Raw genomic sequence first — 27,819 nt, 5'->3', positions numbered from 1 at the left:
GGAGGCGGCGGGGGTCGCGCTTCTCGCCCGCCGCGGGGTGGGGGGATGCCGACGCAGCGGGACTGCAGCGGCAACAGCACTATGTCGGCTCCGGGCGGCGGAGGGGGGGGCTTCGGCGGCGACAGCGCCCACCAGGTCCGGGTGAAAGCCTACTACAAGGGGTGAGTGAGGGCGCGGAGCTCCGACGGCGGTGGGAACAGGAGGTGGGGCCCGGGCAGCTAGAGAGGCGGCGGCCGGCCGGGGCGGAGCGGTGCGGCGGGGCCGGCGCTGCCCTGCCCGGTACCTCGGGAGCGGCGGGTGCTTGGCTGTGGGTCTGAAGGCGACGCTTCCCTGGGACGGGTCAAGCGGGCTCCCCTCTAGTGTGGGGTTTGGCGGGTCGAGAACGTCTCCGGCTCCCCGGCGGTGGCTGAAGCCAGGCACGGCTGCCCACAGGTTTCTGTCAGTGGTTGCTCCTCAAATGAGAGGTCTTAAGAAGGAGTTTTTCGGTACACTTACTGTAATTTTAACATTTCGACTCCTGGACATGCACTTGTAGGGAAAAAAAGGTAGAGGGGAGCGGAAAAAAAAAACCCTGATACTAAAGGGCGTGTTGAAATGACTTCGAGTGCTGCTCTGAACTTGGGTGATCTGGAGGATTTGTTTGGAGGAGCCTCTCTTGGGGGTTTGGGTGTCAGCGGGGGCTGGGGGCCTTGAGCGCCGGCACAGCCCCCCTCCTCTCGTGGTGGCCTTGCCGGTAAGCGAGGATGGATGTACCAGAGGGGCCTCCACTGCCCTGCTCACCCGCTTTCACGCACCCCAGGGTTCTGGTTGTTTATCTCTTGTCAGTAATGACTACATGTTCGTTCATAACACTTCATTGCAGAACACATGCCAAAATTCATACATGAGAAAATATGTTCAGGGTCCAGTTTTGGTCCTGGTCCCTGTGCTTTAATTGATATTCAGGTCTAGAGGAAGAGGGTGTTTGGACGAAAATCTATTTCATCAGTTTTTAGGCTGTTTCCCAGGGATTGTGACTTCTGAGGGAGTCTGTGAATGGTAATTTAAGACTAATCTACTGTTAGTTATGCTTCCAGTGTAAAAAAAAAAAAAAAAGGCAGAAACAAAAACCCAACACCAAACAAAAAAACACCCCAAACCAAAACAAATATATAAACCCAAGCCAAACAAAACCCAACGTGCTAGAGGTCTGCACAATGAAAATATGAATTTTGCTGGTCTAATTCAGTAGTTCTCCAACAATTATATATAAGGCAGGAGAAGCATCTGGTTTGGCATCACAACCCCCTATTAAATAGTAACAGTTACAGGACCTAACTCTCAAAGTCTTGAGTGCAAGGGTTGATGGTAGTTCATTGGGCCATTAAGTTTGAGAGAAGGTGATCTAAGCAGAAAAAAATGTAGGTTGTGTTTTTGGATTAAGAGTGAACACATGATACTCTCGACAACTTCCTTCCAGTTATCTGTGTTAAGTACAAGAAATGGTTTATTGCATTTACTGTATTTATTATTTCTCTTATCTCTACCTCTGTAATTTTAAGAGAGGTACAGAAATCATGCTGAGTGATTTTTGTCTTGTGTTTGCTTTGGGGCTTTTCATGTCAGAAATCTCTCAAAGTTCTGTAGAGACTGGCACAGTCTGTGGCTTTAAAAGATGAGTGAAACACTGTCCAAGTCACAGTACATGAAATTCTAAACTCTTTGTTTTACAGTTCCTTTAATCCACCATTTCTTGAGGACGTGGAGATGCCCCTGGCTATTGGCTGTCAGAATTGTTCATTTGGTCCAGCAGTGAACTTAAAGTGGGAGCTGTTCTGAGTTAAAACCATTTATTTTTCTTCTGCTGGGTCAGTTTTAATCTTGATCATTTCCACATGCAATCACATGAATTCTTTAGCACAGAGAGGCTGTGGTGCAAGAACAGAGAAAGCAGCTCAGGGTTGTGGGAGTGAGGAGGAAAACTGCTACACTGGACAGGAATGCTGGCTCATGACATTCACAGAGGGAAATGTTTCTTTTGAGTCTTATCTATTGACTTTTTATCTGTTAATGCAATTATTAAGTTTACTTTTAATGATGATACTGAGTCACATAGGGTGTTGGTTAACCATTGCAAATACCAACAAACTAACAAGCTGAATGCCTTAGTCATGATTTGTTTCGAGCGCTAAATAAATTATTCCCTCTGCTTCCTTACAATGGAGGGTGTCAGGCCACCTTCTCGGACTAGAGCTATCAGGAAGTGGGTATCAAAGCAAAACGCTTCACCTGCACTTACACTGCAGCAACTTGGGAGACTGAGACTCTAAATGCTGATTATCAAAGGCAGTATTTTCCCCTTTTGTCAAATAAAGTGTCTCAAGATTAGAGCTGGAGAGAGGATTTAATGGGAAATAGTGTTAATCAGGAAATGTTAATCTCTCTTAATTGCATTTTAACAGAAGCGTTTAAGTAAGTTGTAGAAGTTATTGTGGAAATCTTGACAGGAAGGTCTTTTCATCTTCCAGGAGGAGTTTCTGGTTAAAGAATAAAAACTCAGTAACTCAGAAGCACAGATTTGTTCTTTAAACAGTGGGAATTTGATAGTCGGGATACTTGCTTGGGGCCTGAGATGCCTGCTTACTGACTTAGAGCAAAGAGCTGAACCTGAATTCCCAAAACAGGCTTAGGCTGGCCAAGAGCCTAATTGCTTTTCTCAGCCAAGACAAAAGCTTTCATGAAGAACACTTTGAAAGGCCTTTGTTTCATTCAGCTGTGCAGTGGTAATTCTTTATCTTTAATTAATGAAATATGTGAAACCAGGAAGGAAAATTTTCCTAAAATGAGTAGTGATGATGACAGTAAGGGGGTGGGGAATTCTCAGGACTTCAAAATTAAGGCGTTAGGTTGAGTTTGTCTGCCTGTTTCCTTCTCTTGGGTAAGCCATGCTTATCTTTCTCACAGGGCTGGTTGTTTAAAATGCTGGAAACAGTATTATCTGTTTTAAAGAGTTATGGTAATCTGCGTATGTAATACACTGAGTTCTTATGGATTTACTGTTAAACTGATGTTTACCTACTTTTTGATGATACAGTAGCAAAGTGTAGCAGCTTCAGAGGTGAACAGCATCTGTAATTACAACCATTTCAGATTTCTGATATTGTTCCAAGTTTACTTTTTGTCTTATTTCTTCTAGATGCTTTGTTGTCAGTTCAATACAAGAAGCTATTATATCATTAAGACAGGATTGCATTGTAGTAGTAGAAAGCAGATAGGAGTAATACACTGCTTGTGCTCTAGGAATCTTGTAGAATTAACACTGTTGATTTAAAAAAAAAAAACCCAAAACCAAGCAACAAACTTGAAGAACCGTTTTTCTGTCATGATTAGGACTGCTAGCTTGCATGCTTTCAGTGCCCAGTGTAGATTTTGCTGTCTTTGCCTACTCTGTGTAGGCTGTAATGTAGATTAGACTTCTAATGTAGTTAAAGGCACAGGTTACTAGTGGTTTGCTTATTTTCTGTTTGGTTTGGTTCAAATTAAGAATGCTCCTGACAGTTCTCTCATGACACATGTTAAACTTAACTCCAGGAAATTAATTTCTTAAGAATTTTTGAGTTCGCATGTCCTTTATGCTTTGTCTTGATCAGTTCTTCAGCTCAATGTCTTCTGTTGCCTGTTGAGGATCCGGTTTTCCATAGGAGAGTGTTCAGCTTGAGAAAGCTTTGGTCTAAGCCTGTGAACATGTTTCTACCCCTTCTTGATGTTTCAATACTGATTTGATTTTCTGGTCATAAACTTTTTCCAGAAATAGATTATGGATGCAGGCAGTTTGAGACCTCTGTTTTTACAGTGATTGTTCTCTCAGAAGTTTAACCTCAGAAGTGGAAAATGAGATGCAGATATTGAATTGCATTTAACTGTTGGCATTGGTGTTTGGGTTTTTTGTTTGTTCTGGTTGTTTTTGTTTAGGTTTGTGTTTTTCAATTTTTTTTTTTCTTAAGGTTTATTATGACCGTTGGATGATCCGTTAAAGAAAAGGCATGAGGAAAACTGATCTCAGGAAGATAGTGATGGGGTTCATGGTCTTCTAGAGATATTTAAAACTTGTTTTGTAGCATTTGTGTTTAGATCTGTCATTTGTATTTTCTCAGTCTTCCTGTGGTTTATCTTCTACTGATTCTTAGATTTGCAGGGTAGGGATTCATGCAGGCCTTTTATTAGTGTGAATAAAATGATCCTTTATTAATATTCATTGAAGATATAAATGACAACATGCTAAGTGACTAATTCAGGACAAGTACTGTCTTGTTTATTTGCATATTTCTTACTCTCAAGTCCCTGATTAAGACCTATTATAATAGTCCTAAAACAAGTTCTAAAAACCATGGTGCTTCTGTAGTAAGTGTTATCACATCCAGCTGTGGTGATGCAAAGGCTGTGCTGTAGTCAGATTTTCTTCTACTTCCTCATGTGTATCATGAGAAGACAAGGATATTGTGCTTTAGAACAGCTTTATAACAAACATGCTTATTAAAAGCAGCGTATAAGCTTATCTTCATAAGAAGGAAAGGGCTGTTGTCAAGATTATGTTTGCCCATGTCTTAGTGAAGGAAAGCACTTTGTATTTTTTAATGTAAGGCAGCAGGCCATGGTCTGCATTAACTTCCCTTTGTTCGTTAACTTGGCCTCCTAATTTTTGTTTAAAATGCCAAATTTTCTTCTTAGTAGAGTTTTGACTTTGTCTTAGCTTGAATGAATGCAGGTTTTTTTTCGGTTGAAGACATCATCGGTGTATTTTTCTGGTGCAAGAAGAGCAGAAAGCACCATATTATGCAAAGGTGTGGTAACAGAACTACTCTGAAAGTGAGACCTGCCTCAGTAGAAAATGTCGGTGTCACCAGTGTAGCTAACATGGCAAAATAAAGCTCATAGGAAAACCTGTAATCTTTCAGTCTCTGTGTTATGTAAAGCTGGCTTCACATCTCTGGGAAAAGGGTGCTACACGTTGCTTGTGGAACCTTGTTCATATTCATGTATTTATATTGCTATTAGCTGAAGGTCCCTGAAAGCCTGATTAGTGTTTGGTGCAACAGAGATGATAACATCTTCCAAAAGGGCTTAATAACTGTCCTGTGTCCTGTAATTTAATACATGTCCTGTTGGAGGTATTATAATAGTAATCTAGGGAATTTGCTTAAATTCTGAAATAACTGAACTTTCCTTTTATTCAAAGGGCAACTATTTTGCTACTTAAAAGTAGCAACAAGTAGGAAGAGTTTTTTCAATTTCTCCTTATAGATACAGATACTGGGCTGCTCAGTTTGTGGTATGTTGTGATTTTTTCTTCACTGAAGTACAAATAAATGTATTTTAAGTGAACTTGAATCATCAAGTTTGAAAACCTGATGAATAGACTTTGCTGATATATATATACTTTTTAACCTTCATTTTTGCTAGAGCATCAGTGATGACAGTCTCTTGAGGTTATGCTCTGTCACCTAACTCTGTTTGCTTGTCTGACAATGTCATGTAGTCACCACTTATTTTAACATGCCTTCTCTCATTATATACTAGTTCAACCACAAAATGAGCTGCAGTAATTGAAATATTTAACTCTTGACTTCTCCGTGCCCTTCAGAACTTAACTTTTGTTTAAGAAAATATTCCAAAGTTAATATACCTGCACTAAAATATAAATAAATGAAGGGATGGTAAACTTTAGCACAAAATCAGTGAAGCTACTAAGTAAGCAGTGCCTCATTTCCTTCCCTGAAAAACAGGAAATACAGGTTAAGACTTCATCTCCTAACAGGGCCTCGTGGGTTTGTCTTTGGTTGATGCCTGTGTGTCGGTAACAGTAACACACTGTTAAATCCACCTCTGTTCATGGAGACAAATGTTGGCATTGGGCTTGCAGTCTGTGCATTTTGATAGAGCACGTGAAGGGAAACCTTTATGAGCCAACACAATTTGCCTTGTGGGATGGTCGCAGTCAGGTGTTTCAAACAAAATCCAGTTTGCCCCAAAGTACTGTACTGTGTCTAAATACTGGGATCCAAATACTGGTTTGTTTTGCATTTTTTCTTGTGTGAAAAGAGGAGGAGCAATTCCTTAACCAAATACCTTAGCAGCTTTTTGACTGCTTTATATAGGTTATTGAAGAGGGGTCATTTCACTGCCCTCCTTACTGGAGTCTTTCTTGTAACTACACTAACTCTGATTGTGCTCTTAAATCCAGAAGTAGGCTCACTGTTCTTCTTGAGTGCTTAGAAATTGCTAGTTTATTTTATTCATGCTGCTGAACTTAAAGGAGCCTCAGGCAGTCATGTTTATCATGCGTGTTCTCTGCACTCCTGAAAGTGGTTCAGGGTCAGTGACCACAGCATGTCATGTTAAGTCACCACCTTGATACCAGTGTGCCCAACACACAGGATGATTTAAAGCTGTTTAACCTGCTGTATATGTGTACTTGAGCCTGGCAGCAATGTCGATGTCAATTTTGACCAGATAGAAGCTTTGCCAGTTGCTTCAATATTTCCCCTCTCACCTCTTACCAAATAGTGCTGGTGGCTGGCTTCAACTGAAACAAAACTCAACTAGCTGAGCTTTTTATGGGCAGATTAGTCTTGTAGCTCACATATTTGGCTTATAAAAGATGTTTGAAGAGTAGTGTGGTAAACAGCCTTCTGCCTTCCTCTGAACTCTATCTCAAATCCTTTGTTTGAAGGACTGCAACCCGGAGTCACCTGTTTCCCCCTTAAGGCCCAGCAAATACCAATACAATAGGTCAGCATTTTATGTTAACACAATTTAAGCACCTGGTTAACTTAGCTTTTAATCTTAATTATAACAGAAATACCTATTCTGCATAACAGTAAAGTAGTAGATTTTTAACTCTTCCCCATCACTGCAGTGAAGCATTGTGGGTTCCTTTTTCTAAAGGCACTTTCAGTATTTGGAACGTTCCCCCAGTCCGCTAAGAAACCTGTTTAATAATTTTCATTAATTTTTTTATAACATCTACATAATCAAAATGTAGCTGAACACATGTACATTCTTAACAACATTTTGCTAATGACAAAATAACTGTTAAAGCACAAACCCAGCTATTACATGCTAATAAGGTCCTCCACAATTTTTGTAGCATTTCATTCTTCAGTTTCCACTGGTATGTAATGTATGTCATTTATGTGTGTGGTTAATATCTGCTTCAGCTTGCTTCAACTATCTGAACATTTAAATCTTACTTAAGCAGATACCTGGAGGATTCAGTGTAAAGTAGTTGGTAATAAAAATCGCCTGGAGCCTGACTGCTGTAGGATGGGAACTTATGTCCTTGACTAATATTTTTCTAGGGCCTGCAGCAGGGATGGGTTTTATATTAGTGGCACATGGAAAGTGTTAGAGGTGATGATCAAGTGCTAAATATTACAAAAGTTCACTGATTTTTTTGTTTTCTCTTTCTTAGGGACATCATGATAACCTATTTTGAACCTTCCATATCATTTGAGGGACTATGCAGTGAGGTTCGAGACATGTGCTCATTTGACAATGAGCAGCTTTTCACCATGAAATGGATTGATGAAGAAGGTAAATCAGTGCTGATCATTATGTTGCTCAGCGATCTAGCCTTCCTCTCTCTTTCATCTTTTCCTTTCCCTATACCTTCATAAGATAAGCTTATGAAATGTATGTCGTAAGTGTATTTTTAGGAATAGTATAACTGACTCCAAAAAGAATGGTTATCGAATGCCTCTGTAAGTATATCTTAATGAAAAGGTTGTGGCCTCAAAGTGCTTAGTGTATAGCATGCTGTTTTAATGAAATAAAACCTCAGTGACTATCAAATTGTGAATTCAGTGTTAGGATTTCTTATGAGAGGATTATACTACTGAAGATGACTATGGTTCCCCTTAAGTCTTAAATCTGAAAAAGATGTAAACTAACCTTAAATTATGCAAATTACAGTGTTTAGCTAAAATATTGATACACTTTAATATATAGCCAAATTGTATGTCTAAGCAAAACCATTATATTTTGAGTGTTTGTACGAGATGTTACTTTAGCAACCTAAAGTCTGTTAACACACAGCTGTAAATAAAATTCTTTCAAAAATATTAAAAGAGAAATTACTTGTCCAAATGATACGTAGTAACTTTTCATCAACGTGCAGTAACAGTCTTGGCTGAGAACTTTTGTCATCTCTAGCATTAAAGTTGTCCATGTAAGAGTTTACTTCAGATGAAAAAAGGGTTGGGAGTCTGTTCTCCCTTCCTCTTAGCAGATGTAGTCCAGCTGAGCTGTATGCATACACTAGTAATTTTTTTGAAAACGTTATTTGTAGTTCCTGTTTTCTTTGTGGAATTGGTGTATTCTATCTGCAGTTTTCAACTACATGGAAGAGACATCTAAATTATGAAATAGCTGTTGAGTTATTTTAGCATGCTAAGTACTTGATGCAGTACATAAAAGGCCATAATGTGCAGTGATTTGTTGGCAGTGATTAGTATTTGTGTGCAGTGATCAGCATAAATGATGCTTATAGAACTGTTTCCTCCCCTTCTCAGGGCTTTCCCAGTCAAAATTGAGTGCCTTCCAGTTTACTCAGAGCTTAAAGCTAACATGGACCAATGCTGAGTTTTTGAAAGTGCTATATGGGCAGGCGTGTTGGAAAGTCATGTACTCTTGGGAACCTGAGCAGGTTTTCCTTCTTTCTTTCTACCTTCCCCCCCCCCCTTGTTCCCCTCATCATTCCAAAGTTATTTATAACATGCAGATGCAGTAAAGTAAAATAAACTGTGCTTACGACTGAACTGTGTAGTGGTGCTGTTTGGGTTGAACATTTACTTCACAGTAATAAGTAAATAGTAAATAAGGTGGCTGCTTTGTTATATCTCAAGGAGGAAGATAGGCTCCTCACTGAGGAGTCTGCAGTGTCAGTCACAGTAAGAAGCACAGATCTTGCTTTAATAAAACATTTATAGAAAACTTTGTGTGGAGTCAATAATTTACTCGAAGCAGCAGTTTGTTCTGTCTCAGTTTCTGCTCTTTAGTTAGAAATAGATTGTTTTGGTTTTTTTTTTTAAGGAACATTGCAGTTTGTCAGTACATGAAAACAATGTAGTCATAGGATTCAGTTTTCACAAACAATCCGTGTCTGCCTTAGTCATTGACTTCCAGTTTAATGTCAGTGGAGAAAAAGTCAATCTGGTGACAAGGAGCACGTTTAAAAAAAAAAATCCCCCCAACTTTATTATGAGTCACTCTTGTGTCTACAATACATGGCTTCTTGCCGAGACCCCTGCCTCCTCTTCCTCTCTCCCAAATTCTCTTCAGTGTTTTCAGTTGGTATTCTTTCTAGAAACTCAGAATTGTCTTTCTTGGAGAGTTCTTGTGGCACATCCTCTTGCTAAGACTAAAGTTTACTGTTTAGTCGTAGCACAAAGAAATGCATATACTATGGACTAGTACTTGTTACGCTACTACCTGTGCTTCGCATAGAACAAGGCAAGCAAGATACAGGGGTCTGGGCCATCTCTTCACTAATTCCTGACTAAACTCCTTGATCAGAGCTGTGATGAAACCAGATTTACCATGTCACCAAGGTTTTTATTTGTCATATGCTAAATGTCTTTTTAGCCTTTGCAAGATGCAGAACATCATGAATAACTACTTTTATTTTATAGAGGGAGTGACAAACAAGGCAGATCTAATTTGAGTGGAATCGCTTCAAAAAATGCTCAGATGCAACTGGAAAGTAGAAAAAAATGGATTTGATTTTAGACAAATTTCTACTTTACCTGTATGCAGTCAGTCTGTCTTACCTGTCTTCTAAAATGGCCTGTAGGATGGACATTAGCCTTATGTTTGTGTTCAGTCTGTTGTTTCTTGCTGTATAACTGGAAGGTAAATGTTTTCCTATGACACTTCTCCCAGCTGTCTTTGGCTGCAAAATTTGTACTACTATTCTGCACTTATTGAAAGCGTATGTCCAGAAACCTTCTGCTTCTAGTTGGAAATATGGTGTGTGTTCTTGAGAGCCTCCTTTTCTTCTGCCAGAGAAACACAAAGCTGTTTGCACAGGTGTCGGAAACAAATGAAGAAAAACTGGTTTGTTGATTCTTGTAGACAGCCTGGATAGATACAATTGTTCCTTCTCCTCCCCCGTGCTGTATGCTGTATTAAGTTTATGCAGTGGGTAGGCAGTTTGATGTCCAGATAGGCTAAATTGTAGGGGGAAGTGATACGGTGAAGAATGACTACATCTGCCTTCAGAGATTCATTTTGAGGATTATGACACACAAAAAAGAATAAAGACAGAATGTTGTGAATGGGCAGTTTAGAATTACTACTAATATTTTAGCAATAGAAAAGAATGTATACATTAGAAACAAAAATTAACTTAAACTTCCCGTAGGATGAGTTTTAAATGTTCGTCCTGCCTGCTAAGGGGGTGGTTCCTCTGAGCCCTTAGCAACACCTATATTAATTTTGGTATCTCATAGTACAAAACAAAGAGAATAGTTAATAGAGTGTTTCTAGTTAACTTCCAAACCATGATTTTGTCTAAAGACTGAAAGTGGTGAAACTTTCACACTGTATCTAGTTCAGCTGAGATGGAAATTGTTCTGCTTCCTCCAATTCAATTACCCACAACCAGTTTACCACTTAAGAGTGTGGAAAGTAGTATTTCTGATAACTGGAAATGCTGTATGAAAGTAGACTTGTTATACGGGATTTTGGCTAGAAAGAATCTTGTTCTGCTGACATGCTGGAGTACAAGCAGGCAAAAAGAAATCCCACAGACATCATCTTGTGTAGGTGGATGGAGGAGGGAAAGTTGAACCGATAGTCAGAATTATTTGCTTTCTTTGGGGCTGCGATGATTCAGATTCAACACTTTTTCCCCTGCGTTAGTGCCCTTTCTTTAGGGGTTTTTCCTTCAGATTGTCCTGTGGGGGTGAAAGTAGTAGTTAAAAATCAGAAAAATAGGGTGTTTTCATTTAAGTTACATGATTTGTCAAATGTCTTGATTGAGGTTTGAGGAAAGACTTGAAGCCAGACTGCTTTTGCACCTCCTCATTAAAGTTTTGGCAACGTTGAAGCAGCTGTGAAAACAGAAGTCGACTTGGTTCCAATAAAAAAATCCACAAAATACAATGCAATCTTAGAAGGATTTCAGGTGCAAGAAGAAAACCTGCACCTCCTGTACTGAAACACTGGGTAACCATGCTTCTAGCAGATCATACCAATGATGTTTTGTGATTATGATATGCTTGCCTCTTGGGAATATCTCATATTTTTGTTTTCCCTGAAATCATTCAATATGACTACTGTATTTTCAGATGCTCTCTCTGAACAGCATTGAGAGTAAATGCTACCACACTTGAGAATATTGTTCTGTTTTGCTATGTTAATTATCTTGGATCCAACTGTGAGAGAAGTGTTGAGTGGTACAGAGCTAATTGAGTTTTGTATTGTTCTCCTTTCTACAGGAGATCCATGTACAGTTTCTTCTCAGCTGGAGTTAGAAGAGGCCTTTCGGTTGTATGAACTAAACAAGGATTCAGAGCTTCTAATTCATGGTATGGTGACATTTAATATATTGCTTCTCTTGTTTCTACCGTGAATAATTGGAATTTTTGCCTTGACTTATCTGCATCTTTTGGACAGATTCCTTGATGAAAGCCTGCTATGGCATTCTGTCAAAGAAGATGCTGAAGGGTGTGCGCTGTGCTTTTTTGTTGTCAGCACTTTGTCAATGTTCTTTATTAAATTAAGGGAGGAAAAAATACTTCCTGTTAGTTTATTAGTGAAAGACAGACCCTGTCTCTTTTATTCATTCATCCCAAGCGCCTTTGTATGCTTGCTGGCAATGAATGGTGGAAGAGATACAGGACAGTGTCCTATGCTTTGTTGCTGTTAAGTGCTTTAGAGCAGTGCCTATATTAGCAAAAAAAGGTGATGAGCTCGATTTGTGATGCCAGATTAGTCAAAAGTTTGATTTCTCTAAAATAGTTTTGAATCTAGTAATACTGTGCCCCTGTTTTACGTGTAATAGTTCAACTTTTATTTTTCAAGGTTATATACCTGTTTTGGTAGCTTCTGCAGTATATTTTTCTTTCTGTTTGTACCTTTTTACAAGTAGAAGACAGATTTTTGTTTAACAGAGATACTAGCAGAAAAGTATAGGATCACTGTAAAGCATGTTAGTGGGGGTGTTACACTAGGGTGTCTTAACGTGGTCCTTCTCTAAAAGGGTGCAAAAAATCTAGTTCACAATCAGCTCATTTCTAAGGAAGGGACATCTTTTCAGCTACCCACAGACTTTTTAAAAGTGGAAGAAGAATGTAATCTTTTGCTATATATATTTCCACTCTTTCTGTATGTATTACATCAGCATGCTTTTTGATCTGCCATTTATCCATATATTTTTGTGTCTGATAAGCTTCTGATTAAAATAGCACCAGGGTGTGCTCTGGTCAGTTATACTGCTGAAGCTAAATAAACTGAAATAAAAAAAAAAAAAGGCTAATGGAGACAAGATCATATGTGGCTGTTGGGACACTGTAATATAGTAAGTTTGTAGTCAAGATTTCCAAATACTGACTGTGATGATTGGTCACACGAGAAACCAGAATTGTTACTTTTTTCTACTTAATTTCATTAGGAAAGAACTTGGTTTATTCTGCTTCTTGGTTGTATTTCTCATGTATGTCACTGTGTTGTCCAGCAACAGGGTTTTGTGGCAGCTTTTCAGCTCACCTGCTTTTGCACAAGGTTTTGTTAAAATGCAGTGTGTGCTGAATTCCTGAATGGTTGAGTGCCTTTCAGAAGTGTTGTATTTAACCTAAAGATTTATTTTCTCTCAGAAATAAAAATTAATTAGATGCTAATGTCTGTCTTGCAGTATTCCCTTGTGTACCAGAACGGCCTGGCATGCCTTGTCCCGGAGAAGATAGTAAGTAGGCTTTTTAGTTAAAAAATATGGAAAATCAAGAATTCAGATTTCCTTTTTAAAAATGTTGATATTCTGTGGTTTTTCATCCTACAGTTTGGATTAGTAATAATCAAGTATCTCCAAATTAAGTATTTAAAAGGAATAGAAGTCTTACTAAACTTAAATGTTGTTTATCACTTCTGAATCATTGTTAATAAGCATTTCACGTTCCTGTTAACTCTCTATGTCACTCTGCTTTCCTTGCTTTTGCCTCTTCTACCGTGACAGTTTTTTATCTTACTTCTGTCTCTGGTAGTTACCAGATTGCTGGCTGAGTAGTGTGAACAAAGGTTTGTAACCAATGGCAGTGATTGTTGTTTCACCATTTAGAAATCACTTAATTAATTATAAATTGATGTCTAGATACTACCAGGAGTCTTCTCTGGAAACCTCTTAAGTTATGTTAGCTGATATAGGTAGTTTTCCCTCTGTCTTAAAGTTTTGTAAAAGAGCATGCATATGCTAGGCACACACACATCTGTCAGCTTGACATCCAAGCCTGATAAATGTAAATGTGCATGCTTAAAAGTTAATTTCAGCAGTATGCGTAATGCTGCTTTTCTGAAAAAGTGAGGTTGCAGGATGAATTAGAAATAGACTTGCAGCTCAGTGTAGTTTTGTATGTTGTAGTTTTCAGTTTCGGTTCCTGGTATGTCTCTATTAATAAAGAGTAAAAATCGAAACAAAACAGTGGCAGCTGTGGATCTAAACCACTGGAGGATTTGTGCAAGCAGTCTTGTCAATGAGGGCATGCTGCTGAAATGCACATTCTTTCCTCCTTCCCCCAGCTCCTCCCCAAATTTAGCTAAAAGTAGGTGCATACTTTGCACACAAGCGTTTGTGTTGTTTGGGCAGTTTCCCTTCTCTTCAGTCGCTATTACCTTTAACTTTGGAAAAGCAGGATTAATTTTGAGTTGATAGGGATATTCTGCTTTAGATTTGCTCCAAAACTTAAAGAAGTTACTTGGAACATTACTCTGTGTTTCTGTGAAGTGCAGGGGTGAAACTTTAATCTGCAAATCACTCTACACAGAAACCTCAACGAGAAGGATGTTGTAGTTCTGTGTTTATATTTTTACGGATATAATCGTATGTTTTTCCTCTTAGAATCCATTTATCGCCGAGGCGCCCGCCGGTGGCGAAAGCTCTATTGTGCAAATGGTCACACTTTCCAAGCCAAACGATTTAACAGGGTGAGATTCTTGTTGGGTACTTGAAACCATGATACAGGGATGTCTTACTTTGTAATTACAATGTCACTTCCTTGAAAAATTTTAAGGTGTTTTATTCTCATTTTTGTTGTTTGTCTGTAGTAGCTACACTTGTGGTAACCCTGTAGTTTCAGGGAAGTTAAATTCCTGATAATTTAGTAATGATTATAATAGAAAAATAAATTGGTTGCAATTCACTTTACATATACTATGAAACCATGATATTGATTATACAAAAGCTCCTGTGTTCCCTTAAAGTCTTTGCAGAGGTCAGACTTGAACACTGGCATCAGATGGCTGTGAGCTGCAAATACATTTTCAGTTCTGGGCTTAAAAACATCTGAGCTTGCTTACATTGCACAGACTTTTCTTTCATGATGTTTAAACTAGAAAACTGAGATATTTGTCCAAAGAGCCTGCTTGTGATGGCATGTAGTCAACTGAAAATAAAAAACTGTTTGTAATATTTTCAAGAAGCAATGGTCAAATACAATTAGCTGACGGCCAAGAAGGCTTAAGGGACAAGAAAAAGCAAACCCAGAATACTGGAATAAGCCAGGTTCCTTGACAGCTTCATTAATCTTTCCTTCTTTTCTGATCTTAATGTATTGTGTGCTTAATGCTTGAGATTGCCTCCACTGAATTTCATCTCGAGCATCCTTCATATCTAATTTCTAAGCCCTCTTTCCCGCCCCCCCCCCCCCTTTTTTTTTCTTTTATAAACTCTTCCTGGTAAAAGGCTGTCAAGGCACCATAGCTTAATCACTTTCTACTTTTGCTTTCATAGGCACCCTGTTTTCATGGATCTTTCAGTTGTTTTGTGAATGTCCTTCAGTAATCTTCCCATGTCCTGTTATCTAATGGTTTAATGTGTCAAAACTTCTGCTCTCCTGCCTTACTCTGTACAAATGTAAGGACTCATCTACACAGATGAGGAGATGCATAGCAAATTAGCTTAGTCACAGCAGACTACTGATTCAGCTACAGTGTTCTGAGTTGGAGTTGATTGGCTCATGCCTCCCTGGGGCTGTGCGCAGCAGAAGAGGCTGGCCATGCCTGCACCTTTCCATGTAGATGCAGCCCTTCTGAATAGCAGTTGCTGCTTATTGTTCAGTTGCAGTTTTTGAACTCCTGTGTATTGTATCTGCATGTTTGTTCTCAAGGTTTTCAGATAGACACTCTTGGTATAGTGGCAAGTTCAGCAGGGAGCTTTCTGATCTCCTGTCCTATGGGTTTTGTTAATGATAATCTGGCTGATTAGTTTTTATTGTTTAGTTTTGCTTTTTAATTGGTTTTGTTGATTTGTCGTTCTAGAGAGCTCATTGTGCCATCTGCACTGACCGAATATGGGGCCTGGGTCGCCAAGGATATAAATGCATCAATTGCAAACTCCTTGTTCACAAGAAGTGTCACAAACTTGTCAGTACTGAATGTGGCCGCCATACACTACAACCGGTAAGTAAAACCAAAGAAGAGCTGTCCTGAAAAAAGCAACCACCAATCAACCAACCAAACCCCATGTTATATTAACGGTTTTTGAACTACGGTCTGCAAATAATCATGGTAGATGAAACATCTTTCTTTATGGTTACTGCAACACTTAAGTGTGGGATTCACATAGCAAAAGGCAGTTTAGTGGCAAGACAGGAATCTAATTTTCACATCTTGTATTTTTCTAGTGTCTAATATAAGCCTAGAAGTGACGTTTATCTCATTCTTCGCTGCTCTGTTACATCACACATTATATATATATACACATGCATTAGTGAAGTACAGGTGAAATAAATTCTCTAAATATCTGTTAGATTATTAGATTATTTTTCATTTTACAGAAAAGGAAGATGAAGTGCAGAGGTTTTGTCTTTTCTCCCAAGAAATCCAATCATCTTTAGTTCTTAAGTCCCCAGAAAATTTTAGATTATTATTGCTCCTGGCTTAATATTAAAAGCAGACAACTACATTGACTTACATGTATTGCTGAAGTACTTGAGCTTTTCTGTCTCATTTTTCATCTGCTATACTTCTTTTCTCTCTTGTCCTAAGTTGTCACTTCACCAGCTTCTGGAAGCATGTCATAACTTCCAGAAAATTGGTAAAATAAGGCCTGCAGTGGTTTCTTTTATTGAGTATGAATTAGAGCAGTATGTATGTTGATTAAACAAGTTAAAAAGTAGCTCAGATTATATTCCTTGGGGATCATTTACTGGCTCTAAAATAATGTCTCTTATACTTGCACAGTCTAATCCAAAATCCTGTCTGTATTTGCAGGAGCCAGTAATGCCTATGGATCCATCATCAGTGCATCCAGATAACGTAGAATCAGGTAAGATGAATAATTTTTCTTCTTTAAATTACTGTAAGTTGCTGAAACATGAATTTTGGGTTTTAAAATGTAACAAAATAACTTTAAAATTATTTTTAAAACCATTCTTTACTTTTTTCATAGAACAAGAAAAATAAGACTTGCATCCCTCTTCTTAATGATAAGGGGGATATAAATACAAAAATTCCTGTATTCCATGTTCTACCAGCTTAAGAAACCTGGCTAAAAAGGAGGAATTTAGGCTGTCATAATTTTTCCATCAGTAAGCCATGTACTTTAAATGCCCTGATCAAAAAACCAAAACCCTTTAGCAGAATTAGTTGGGTGTCTACTGGATATGTAGCCAAACAAGTTAATTGTTGTAGCAATAAGAGTGATATGCTTAATGTCTGAATTTGGATATAGATGATGGTCAGTTTAAAAAACAAACAGACCACTGTTCTGCACAAGATTCTCTGTGTGTGGAGTTTGAAGAGATCTGCAATTATAATTACAAGATTTTATATTGGCCATAACGGATTACTAATGCAGTATTGGGAAAGAGTGATTATGATGGTTTACCCTCCTGCACTTAAAAAAAAACCTCAAACCCAGCAGTTTTGAATACTTGTAATAGAAGTGTTTAAACTGTTTATCTCTCTGAGCTTTTGTGTGGAAATTTCAAGCCAAAATAAAATACTGTTATGTCACATTGGTCTAACAGGTTTTGTTTTTTATTTTTTTTATTTTTCACCTTTAGTTATTCCATATAATCCCTCAAGTCATGAGAGCTTGGACCATGTTGGTGAAGAAAAAGAGGTAAAGTGTCTCAACTATGTGATGTGTATTCAGAGATCTCAAAGCCTGTGTCTGTAAATTTCAATATTTTACTAATTTGTCACAAATGAACATCTTACAAGCTGTTTTATTTTGAATCTTGAGTTGAGATATGCTTTATTTAGGAAGTATTCCAAAATCCTTCAGTCTCATCTGTTTTCTACCTGCCAAGTCTCCTCTGCCTCCTTTCTTTCCCCTCACATTCCTCTCCAGGACAAAGCAGTTTTAAGAATAACAAGTGTTAATTGAATTATATGCTTATATTAATTTTGCTGTTCTGTTTGAAATGCTGACTTTTGCAGTTGTTAAAATTGGAAAACCTGCTTACTCATTTCGAAGTATCTTTACCAATAGGCAATGAGCATTAGAGAAAGTGGTAAAGCTTCCTCCAGTCTGGGTCTTCAGGATTTTGATTTGCTCAGAGTTATAGGAAGAGGCAGTTATGCTAAAGTACTGCTTGTTCGATTGAAGAAAACTGAACGCATTTATGCAATGAAAGTAGTGAAGAAAGAGCTCGTCAATGATGATGAGGTAGGCAAGCCTTTTACAATAAATCGGGCAACTCTTCCACAGAGCTTCAGTATTTTCCTCAAATTGGGAGATTAGTGGAAATTTGTCAGAAATTGCAGTATTAAACTGCTGAACACATGCTGTTACCAAAGATTTCCCTTGTGTTTCTTTAGGCTACTCTGAAAAGAGTTGAGTGTCTGTGATTTGCTATCCAAGAGCTTTTGTATTTACTTCTCTGTCTTTGATCTATTTTGCCTTTTTTTTTTTTTTTAAATGCTCCTTTGCATCTGTCTGCACCAGTTTCTTTTATAGCTGAGTGTGTTTTCATTCACAAGTATAGTCGCACAATGAGGCTAACAATACAGAATGCTTAAGACAAGAAACCCCCCCCAGTACTCTGCATTGTCTTACTTCACATTGGAAAACTATATATTTAATTTCTTTTGAGTAAAATGAGGATAGCAAAACACTTGAATATCTTTCTGCTAATTGTCATTAATACATACTTGACTTAAAAAAGTCAACAGTCCTTTTCTGAATGTCTCTTTTCTTAAATAAATAGGATATTGATTGGGTTCAGACAGAGAAACACGTCTTTGAACAGGCTTCAAATCATCCCTTTCTTGTCGGACTACACTCTTGCTTCCAGACAGAAAGCAGGTAAAAGTAATGAGATAATAAGATAATCTTACTTGAAAAATACTTCATACTGTTAGGCACCTCAAAGGCCTATTTAAATCATTAAGTGTTAGGCAGGTAGTGAAAGACAATGTACTGTAGTATTTTAGACCAAAAATACTGTAGTGTGTAGAGCAAAAAGATGTTTGTCATCTAAGCTTTTAAGATTGTGAAGATGCAACAGAATGCAAAGTACCAGCAGCTATGATGGGAAGGATTCTCGACAGGAAGAGAGGTGCAGCTAGCATACAAAAAAAAAAAAAAAGCTTAAGGATATAAGGTAGAAGACAGAGCCTGGTATGAGTGGAAAAAGAAGTTTAGAGAGACAGAAATCAGAAGTACAAAAAATTACTGGGATGGACTGTGTGATGGTGAGACTGAGCAAGACTCAGAAAATAGTATCTGAATTTTTAAAAGGAAAATGGTAATAGAGATGCAAATTATTATTCTACTATGTGTTTATTTCAGTATATATAAAATATAGTTACATATTCAAACAATATTCTTGCTGTTTGAAAAGGTGACAAGATAGAGCAGGGAAGTGAGAAGAAGGAATGTTCATAATATACCAGTAATATTAACTCTGAACAAAGAGGATTTAAGGGATAACGATGGAAAATTGGAAAAAAAAATTCTGGTTTGTGCACAGAAACCATGTGAATCTATTTGTATTGTCACATATGTAATAATGGCAAGGAGTAGCTTTACTGGATTAGGAATGGGAGAAGGTCTACTTACTTTTCTTTCACAATAAAGGAATTATCTAGAGAAACTCCATATACTTGATTTTTAAACTGGGAAATTTATTCAAAGGGAGGCAAAATGCTGAAGCTGGCTATGTTACCAGAGAGGTGGGAGGAGCTGAACTGACATTGTTCAATAATAGACCTGTAAAATCTCAAACCTCTTTCAGCCTTGGAGAATATAATTTATATCAACCCCCTGTGTTTCAGGTTATTCTTCGTTATAGAGTATGTAAATGGAGGAGATCTAATGTTTCATATGCAGAGACAGAGAAAGCTGCCGGAGGAGCATGCCAGGTATGTCTAATTTCAGATTTTTTTGCAGCAAAACAGTTTGTTTTCTGGCACAGTGCAGTAGTGCAGAGATTATGATGATGAGCTAGCAAATCCTCTCCAGATGTTAAGGATTTAGGAAATGTGAAACTGCATCCTCATTTTAATGTTGCAATCTACGATATTTTTGTTTCAAGGAGGAACTGTAATAGGAAGCACTTCAGTATTGCTTGCCTTAGCATTACCCTACATGACTTCAGTCTGATCCTGATTTTTTTTTTTTTTTCCTAGAGAAACACTTTTGTGGTTGTGGTTGCTTTTTTTGTTTGTTTGTTTTTTGTTTTTGTTTTTTTTTTAATTTCTAACGATGTGACATCAATGTGTTTCTCTTAGAACAACCACTACCAGCTGTCCCGGCAAATGCTGAGTTTTTGGTGCATATGCTTCATCTCAGATGGTGAGATGAAAGGGATGATTGCAGTAGACACTAATATTAATTAAAAATAATTTTTGAAGTGACTGTGGATGGAAACATTTGCATGATTATAAGCAATTTATCTACTTATCTGATGAAAAATAACAATACATGTGATTATATTTAGAGAAGAATCATACTACAAAGACTGTTGTGGTTTGGGTTTTGATTATGTGGGTAATCAATATCTCCTTTCTACACTAGGTTTTATTCTGCTGAGATCAGTCTAGCCTTGAACTATTTACATGAACGAGGGATAATCTATAGAGATTTAAAACTGGATAATGTGCTACTAGATTCTGAAGGGCATATTAAACTCACAGATTATGGCATGTGCAAGGTAAGCTCTAGTTCCTTGCTAACCAATAATATCAACAGTTAAGAAATTGTCATAAATTAAAAGATGCAGACACATAAAAATGTAAAATTTCAAGGTATTAATTTATACACAGTGCAGATTGGCATTTTTCTTTCTTCCGTTTATAGAAGTGAAATAAATATACAGCCTAAATGCAGACACTAGGTATATATACTGTTTATGATTTTTATAAAGCTGCTTTATCGACTTGACTGAGAGGGGTAGGCTGAAACAGAATCATAGAATAGTTTGGGTTGGAAAGGACCTTAAGGTCATCCAGTTCCAAACCCCCTGCCATGGGCAGGGAGACCTCACCCTAAACCAGGTTCCTCAAGGCCCTGTCCAACCTGGCCTGGAACACTGCCAGGGATGGAGCAAGATAGCTTGATTTCAAGAAGAGCAAGAGGTTGAAATGTATCAGTTGTGCTTGCTCCCATTGAGAATGTATGACACTACCCCTTTTCTCTCAAAACTACGAAGACACTGGAGCACAGGTTTGACTTTGCCATGAAGTGCCATTATGCTGACCTGTTAGAACTATTTTGAATGCTATAATTTGGCTAAGCAACTGAAAAGCATAAAGTAGTACAGGTTGGAAAGGGCCTTGGGATGTCTAATCCACCGTCCTGTGCAAAGCAGGGTAAGCTGTCGTATCAGGCTCAGTTACTAAGGGCTTTATTCAGTTTGTCTGTGAAAACCTTCAAGGATGAAGACTGCAGAACTTCTTTGAATAACTCCCTCCCCATTCTGCATCCCATGCTCTTCTCTGTCCACTGTATGCTCTTCTCTGTCCACTTCTCTGTCCATCCCATGCTTGTATCTGTCCACTGCAACACCTCAGTTATGTAAGCTGTTCCACCATGCCTTAGTTATTCCCATTTCCCTATCACTGGAGATGTGATGAAGCTTACTACTGAAAACCTTAAAGATGTTGTCATCAATAGGTATGTGTGCTATCCTCCTGAGACTTTAGATAAATATTTACTTTTTTAGTAAAACTATAAATAAACATAAAATATATAATATATAAATAAACAAAAATGTTTAATTTCGAATAAACAAAAGCAGTTTATTCTGGATACTTAATTCAAAATCAAGTTGTCAGCAGAGGGGGAATGTGTGATCCTTAGCTAACTGTATTTTCTTTCCCTCTTTCTTAAAGGAGGGCCTGAGGCCTGGTGACACAACCAGCACATTCTGTGGGACTCCAAACTATATTGCACCCGAAATTCTCCGGGGAGAGGATTATGGTAAGCTGAATTTTTCACTGGTACCATGTAACTTTTACCTTGTCTCTTACAACTGAGTCAAGTTGTTCAGCAGTAGAAAGTCTAAGTCTCAGTTAGAAACGTGATCATTCTTAATTAGGCATCCTGTCTGAAAAAGTAAGTGAACCCTTCAAAGGAAAGACGGCGAACATCCCTTTAATTGTAAAACCTGTTAGCATCTTGTTCCATTTAAAAAATTCCAACAACTAAACAACAAAACAAAACCCCAAGAAAACAAACAAAGAAAAATCTCAAGACAACAGAAAGAATTTGTTTAAAGTCTGTGGGATGTCTGTTCCAGACTGGCTTCGCGTGTTACTTCCTTATCACAGACTTTCTAGGCCAACCAGCCTAGCTACTGGAATTCTTCTTTAGCAGTGAATAGCAGAATAGCTGTGCTTAGCTCCATAGATGACTGTCTTGCTACCATTAATAATCACATACTTCCCCCTTGCCCCCTGCCCTGGATAATGCACTGTTAGTAATGCCTAGGCTTAAATATTATCTAAACCTTTGATAAGGTCCTAATACCAACTTTTAAACTTTCTGCATTTCCTTTTCTTTGCACCGCATCCCCTTCTGTAGAGCACATAATGAACCAAGTAACGTCATGTACAATCATGACCTCTTTAGTTGGGTAATCAGAAAACTGGCAGTACTTAAATTTTTTTTAAATCATTCTTTTTTCTCAAAACATGCTTGTCTTTAGCCCCAAAAGCATTGGCATTTTTGCTCCAAAATGCTTCCAGTGGCATTTTCTCTTCTGACTTCTAGGCTTCAGTGTAGACTGGTGGGCACTTGGTGTGCTTATGTTTGAAATGATGGCGGGCCGGTCACCATTTGATATTGTTGGGAGTTCTGACAATCCTGATCAGAACACAGAAGACTATCTCTTCCAAGGTAAGTACCCTGGGTATTGTTTCTATTCTTCTAGGCCTTTGTTTCTACTTAACTATAATCAAACTTTAAGATGTGAAGGCTTATAGGAACCTCGTTTTCTTGCAGTAATTTTGGAAAAACAGATCCGAATTCCCCGATCCCTTTCTGTTAAAGCAGCAGGTGTTCTAAAGAGCTTCCTTAATAAGGTAAGATCCAAATGGGATTATTTGAGACTTCTTAAGAGCAGCTGATTTGTTTTTTGGTTTTGTTTTGTTTTTTGTTGGGTTGGTTTTTTTTTTTAATCAGTTGACTAATTGATGTGTAGGCATCACACATAGACAGACATACTCTGTCTGGGTAGAAAAAAAAACAGAAAAGGTGTGAGCTTAACGCAGACTTTTAGTGGAGCTGGTAGACCTATTCTAGATACTTGTGTTGAAATCTAGATTCTCCGGCTGGGACTGTGAGTAAATTTCAAATTGAAAGGCACAAGAAAATTCCAAGTGATTTCTTTAATTTAGGGAACTGGACAAACTTACCAGGTTTATCTTGTTTCCTAAAGAGAAGCAGCAAATCACTGACAACTTCTGATGACTTTGTCAAGGAAGCTGCAGAGGCTGTGTACACTTGCTGATAGTCAAAAGGTGCATACGTGGTAGTGGACTAGTCCTAGCCTTAGTGAGTGTAACGTGACAGGGGAGAAAGAGGCATGGGAGAAAATAGATTTGGTTATATTATTTTAAGAAAGTAATATTTTCAAGAACAGTGCTTCAGTTTCAATTCCTTGGTACCATGTGATACACGTACGTGGAGGTGGCACTGTCTTGTTAAAATGACCTTCTGTCCACTGTATTTATCAGTAACCTGCAATTGCTCCTCCAGTGTGATTGCCTGGCACAGTCAGTCTGCTCAGGGAGGGGCAGGGAAGGAGTACATTCACTTGTAATCTAACCCAAGTTTTCTCGAAAGATACAGTATGTTTAAACAGGTCTGAGTAAAAATGAAGAAAGATAGCATGATTGTTCATATAAATTTCAGTTAATGGCTTCTATATATTCATGCCTATTTCAGACAGTAAATTGAAAGAGTTTCCAAAATAAAAAATGCTAACTCAGTTCTTCAGTATCCCTTCCAACTCTGGTGTTTCCTTTCTCAGGGAGTTTGTAGCATTTGCATGTTGTGCATGTGTAGGCCATAGCACTCATTTAGAAATATTTTCTTCCTTGCACAGGATCCAAAGGAACGTTTAGGCTGCCATCCTCAAACAGGATTTGCAGATATCCAGGGACATCCATTCTTCCGCAATGTTGATTGGGATCTGGTGTGTGAATTGGCTTATTTCCTTCATATGCAGTGATGGCCTTGTTTTGAGATCTGAGATGAACTTAAGCTCAAAAACCTTAAGCTCTTAACTTAAAATGTATCACAATGATAACACAGAATCTTTTAACACTTTTGCACACAGTAAGTACAGTAGACTAATAGAATGATTGTACAAAGTATAGAGAAGAAAATTAACAGTAACTTCCAGCCTTGTTTAAAAATAATTCCACGTTGTAGCTCATTCTTGGTGTCACTAACTGCATTTATTCTTAGATGGAGCAAAAACAAGTGGTGCCTCCTTTTAAACCAAATATATCTGGAGAATTTGGTCTGGATAACTTCGATTCCCAATTCACCAATGAACCTGTACAACTCACTCCAGATGATGAGTAAGTAATGTAGAATTTAGGAAGTTCTGATAAGCCAGCGAAGGAGTTGTAAAACTTCATTTTAACAGCTGTACTTGTTGCACAAAGAGTATACGTGAAGTAGTAAATATGATTTTCTTGTGTTAGTTTGGAAAAAAATCTATTATATGCCTTCCTGATAGACTTAGCATGGCTGGATTAAGTCTTGTACTCTGGCAAGATGTAAAAACCAATTAACAGTTGGAAAGTTGCTATAAAGAATCTTAGTTCAAGGAAAGTGTTATTTTACAAGTTTCAGTGGTATCTTCTGCAAGAAGTGAACATGTGAAAGAAAAGACCTTTTTTGTCAAATGGTTTATTTTTGCAGTACTTTAAGCCATGATATTTCTAGAATATTTGGTTTAAGTTGAATTCATCTTGGGTGTTCTGAACAAGACCTGATGCTTCGTTTGGCTTGTTTGGGTATTTTAAGTTACTAGTTAGCCAAGTGAGATTATGCTGGCTGATAAACACTTGATAAAATGCATGATAATGCATTTGATTTGGTAGTGGATTTGTGGTTCCTTACTCCTGAGGGGCCTCAATTTGGGATGAGAAGGGAAGTACCTTTCTAGTTTGACTGAGCCACTTGTTCACATTTTAGGACTTTTTCTAGGGTTGTATATATTGTTCACGTAGTATGTAAACACAAACAATGAAAATAAAATGTTAGCTACATACCTTAGTTAGGTCCGAGATCCAACTTCCATTTCGTCTATTCAAATGCAAAATGTACAAACTAAATTTAGGTAAGTTGCTGATGCAGGTGCAGTATCTATCACATTCTATTCAGCTTTTTACAAAAATTACTGTTTTAGAAGTTTTAAAATGGCACACTTTGCAGATTGCTTTGTGGGGAAAACTGTGGGACAAAAAATAGATTTTCTCAATTGCAATCTGCTGTACAGGTCTAAATTTTAAGACCAACTCACTTAATACTTTTACCTTTTTAGTTTTCCTGAACTAATGACTGTTTTCTAATCTTAACAGTGACATTGTGAAGAAGATTGACCAGTCAGAATTTGAAGGCTTTGAATATATAAATCCTCTTCTGATGTCAGCTGAGGAATGTGTCTGAATTGTCCACTTCTGGACTGTGCCAATTGTTATTCTGTTTCTGCATGGATAAACATCTCTTCATTTGGATGCACTTGCACAAAATGAGTAACTGAACATTTTACCCTTGCCACCTAGTGTGAATTACTCACTAATTTTCTTTTTGTATTAGTTTTTGTCCAGGACAGTTGTTATGCTGAACCTTCAGCTGCCACATTTTAAATGTTCAACTTTCCAACAGCCTTGCCAAACTTGAACTTTAAGATCAAAGTTGGTCTCTGGGGCTCCAGACTGCACAATAGGATAATCTGCCAATACAGTGTTCTGATAAAGGAAAGTTTTCTTACTATTTTAAGAACACAAGTTGCATTAGGGGATGTAGTAAAATATCAGTAAAGGACTTCCATTTTTCCAGCAAGAGAAGTAAGACCTTATGACTTCTGTCATTCTAAATCTGAGTATCTGATTCCCTGTTCTTCTGGACTTAGAGCTGTGTTACTGTCCTTTGAGTTAAAAAGATGGTAAGGAGAGCAGGTTTTAAACTGAATAGGTCAAGAATGGCTGCTTTCACAGGGTATATTGATCCTTTTCTAAAGGATGTGTTTATTAGAATCAAGACTTTGCTCCAGAATTACACACTAGGAATCGCACGCTGAAACGCAGAGTGCCTTTCTGAGCCTGTCACTTTCAGTGAGGGTTGTCCATGGTATAAAGTGTCAGTTAAAATAAATGGAATTCACTTAATACTTTTGAAAAGTTAAAATCTGTACTGTGTAGGTTAGTGATAATGGGCAGCTAATATTGACAGACATAGAATATCATGCTATTACTTCTTGCTTTTATACTTCCTGTCTGCCCTGTGTAGGAGCTGCACATGTTACAGCCACTGCCTAGATAAGGGCACTGTTTCCTTTATGGCTCTTACTGCCATACTTTTGGAAATTCATTCCACTTTGCCAGTGGAAAAAACACATTGGGGGGGGTAGAGGGGGAAAGGTGCTGTCTGTAGTAATTCCCTTCACTTCTCCACTTGCAGATGGTGATTTGTGATCACAGTCAAACCTTGAATGTTGATAATAGACTCAATAGGAAAGCAATTGGAATCAGATGAAAGTACTGTTCAAACTAGGACTTTTGGGAGTTGTGATTCTTACATTTCAGGTTAGTGAACAATGTAATATACAGCACAGATAATTCTTATTTTTAATGCTTAAGGAATAGTTTTGGGCGTCTCAGGCTGAAGAAATGCCAAATGTACCACTTTTTTATTATTTTGGGGAAAAGGGATTAAGAGACACTGAAGAAAAGAATCTGTGTTATATAAGTGTGAGCTGTAAGGGAAAGCTGAGTGTTACTGTAAGCAGATCTAAGTATCTGTAAGCACAAGTTAGCAAACCTTACCTAAAACTTCTAAGAAACCTGCTTGCTCATTGCGTCTCCTTGAAAATCCTTGTATGGCCACACTGTAAATCCATGGCACAAATCTTGTGGTGTATGTTTTTTCACTTGCATATTAGCTTCAAGGAGAGAGATTGCACAAATGCACAGTATTGTCATGGTACACAGTATTTAGTTCATATTTTTCTTTGCAGTGTGAATGGGAAACTTTTAAGTATCAGGACAAGTTTTTCAAAACTGGGAAGTGACTGGAGGGGCCTCAGTTTCAGGAAAGCATTAACCCTCCACACTGTTAAAAAATCAGGTTCCCTTAAATTCAAATTGTATATTTTCAAATGTAAAATATTGCAGTAAACTTACTTCTAAAGAGCAGCTAATAACTTCAGCACATTTAGTTCATGCCAAGTGAACTGCTTACATGCAGGTTTGAAATTGTGATTGTTTAGCCTCTGACTTCTGCACCTGCATGCCTAGTTTTAGACATCAGGACTTAATGTTGGATATTAAACTTGGAAGTTATTTAAAGCAAACAGGAAAAGCCTTGTCTCTACAGTAGCTTAATTTCATATGGGGTATTGAGTTAAATGGCTTTACGTAAGGAAGGGCATTTCTGCTATTCATCACAGCAGAGTAATGGAGTAAAACACTGTCTTCTGTGCTTAAAGCAGAGATATTTTTTTTTTTTACAGATGTCACAGAGGATATACTTTTTCTATGTACATGTCTAACCATTAAGAATGTTGCTAAGTGACAGACATGTTAAATGACTGTAAATCCATTTTTGAACCTTAATTTTCTCCAAAGTGCCATGATATTAACGGTTATTTTTCATTGTTAAGTATATAGCAACAGTCGGAAATATTCAGAAGGGACACTGTGTGTAAACAGTCCAGTGCCGTAGGCTTTGTCTTTTGGAGAAAGTGTCTGCATCAGAAGCATGTATATTATGTGGAATTACCTCCTTTTTGTATGTGAGTTGGATTCTTATGGGTACTCTGCTAGTTAATATTGTCACTACTGTTTTCCTGTTTCATATGGAATATGGTCTTGAACGTTGTTGTGTAATCATTCCCTTTATTTGTGCACACTTTTTACTTTAAATAAAACATTTGTATTAGG

The 27,819-nt window shown here is 37.8% G+C and overlaps 1 protein-coding gene across 3 annotated transcripts; it reads left to right on the top strand.

Moving 5' to 3' along the window:
• The first annotated feature begins 13 nt into the window (after positions 1-13).
• PRKCI (protein kinase C iota) lies at positions 14-27,819 on the top strand. 3 transcript variants are annotated; one of them, XM_061374820.1, is made up of 18 exons: positions 14-161; positions 7,451-7,572; positions 11,478-11,567; positions 12,893-12,943; positions 14,090-14,175; positions 15,508-15,648; positions 16,462-16,516; positions 17,256-17,314; positions 17,687-17,863; positions 18,405-18,502; positions 19,474-19,560; positions 20,216-20,351; positions 21,532-21,619; positions 22,412-22,537; positions 22,643-22,722; positions 23,748-23,837; positions 24,113-24,228; positions 25,237-27,819. In XM_061374820.1, exons 1-18 carry the CDS (start codon positions 46-48, stop codon positions 25,322-25,324), a joined length of 1,806 nt encoding a protein of 601 aa, XP_061230804.1. In that variant the 5' UTR covers positions 14-45; the 3' UTR covers positions 25,325-27,819. The 3 variants fall into 3 exon arrangements, with proteins under 3 accessions (XP_061230804.1, XP_061230805.1, XP_061230806.1); XM_061374821.1 differs by lacking the exon at positions 14-161 and adding an exon at positions 207-307; XM_061374822.1 differs by lacking the exons at positions 14-161; positions 14,090-14,175 and having other exon boundaries at positions 7,536-7,572.

Source organism: Neopsephotus bourkii, unplaced genomic scaffold (assembly GCF_033783945.1).
Source record: "Neopsephotus bourkii isolate Nb327-2 ecotype Australia unplaced genomic scaffold, CSIRO-AGI_Nbou_v1 NB_1654, whole genome shotgun sequence".
Lineage (NCBI taxonomy): Eukaryota > Metazoa > Chordata > Aves > Psittaciformes > Psittacidae > Neopsephotus > Neopsephotus bourkii.
The sequence above is the reverse complement of the archived record's forward strand: the minus strand, read 5'-3'. Positions and strand labels throughout refer to the sequence as shown.

Excerpts from the sequence above, each read along its gene's own strand:
- PRKCI (XM_061374820.1), top strand. The coding sequence starts at position 46 with ATGCCGACGCAGCGGGACTGCAGCGGCAACAGCACTATGTCGGCTCCG. Across the intron at positions 7,573-11,477 it reads GAAATGGATTGATGAAGAAG|GAGATCCATGTACAGTTTCT; the intron begins GTAAATCAGTGC and ends TCCTTTCTACAG. Across the intron at positions 22,723-23,747 it reads TAAAGAGCTTCCTTAATAAG|GATCCAAAGGAACGTTTAGG; the intron begins GTAAGATCCAAA and ends TTCCTTGCACAG.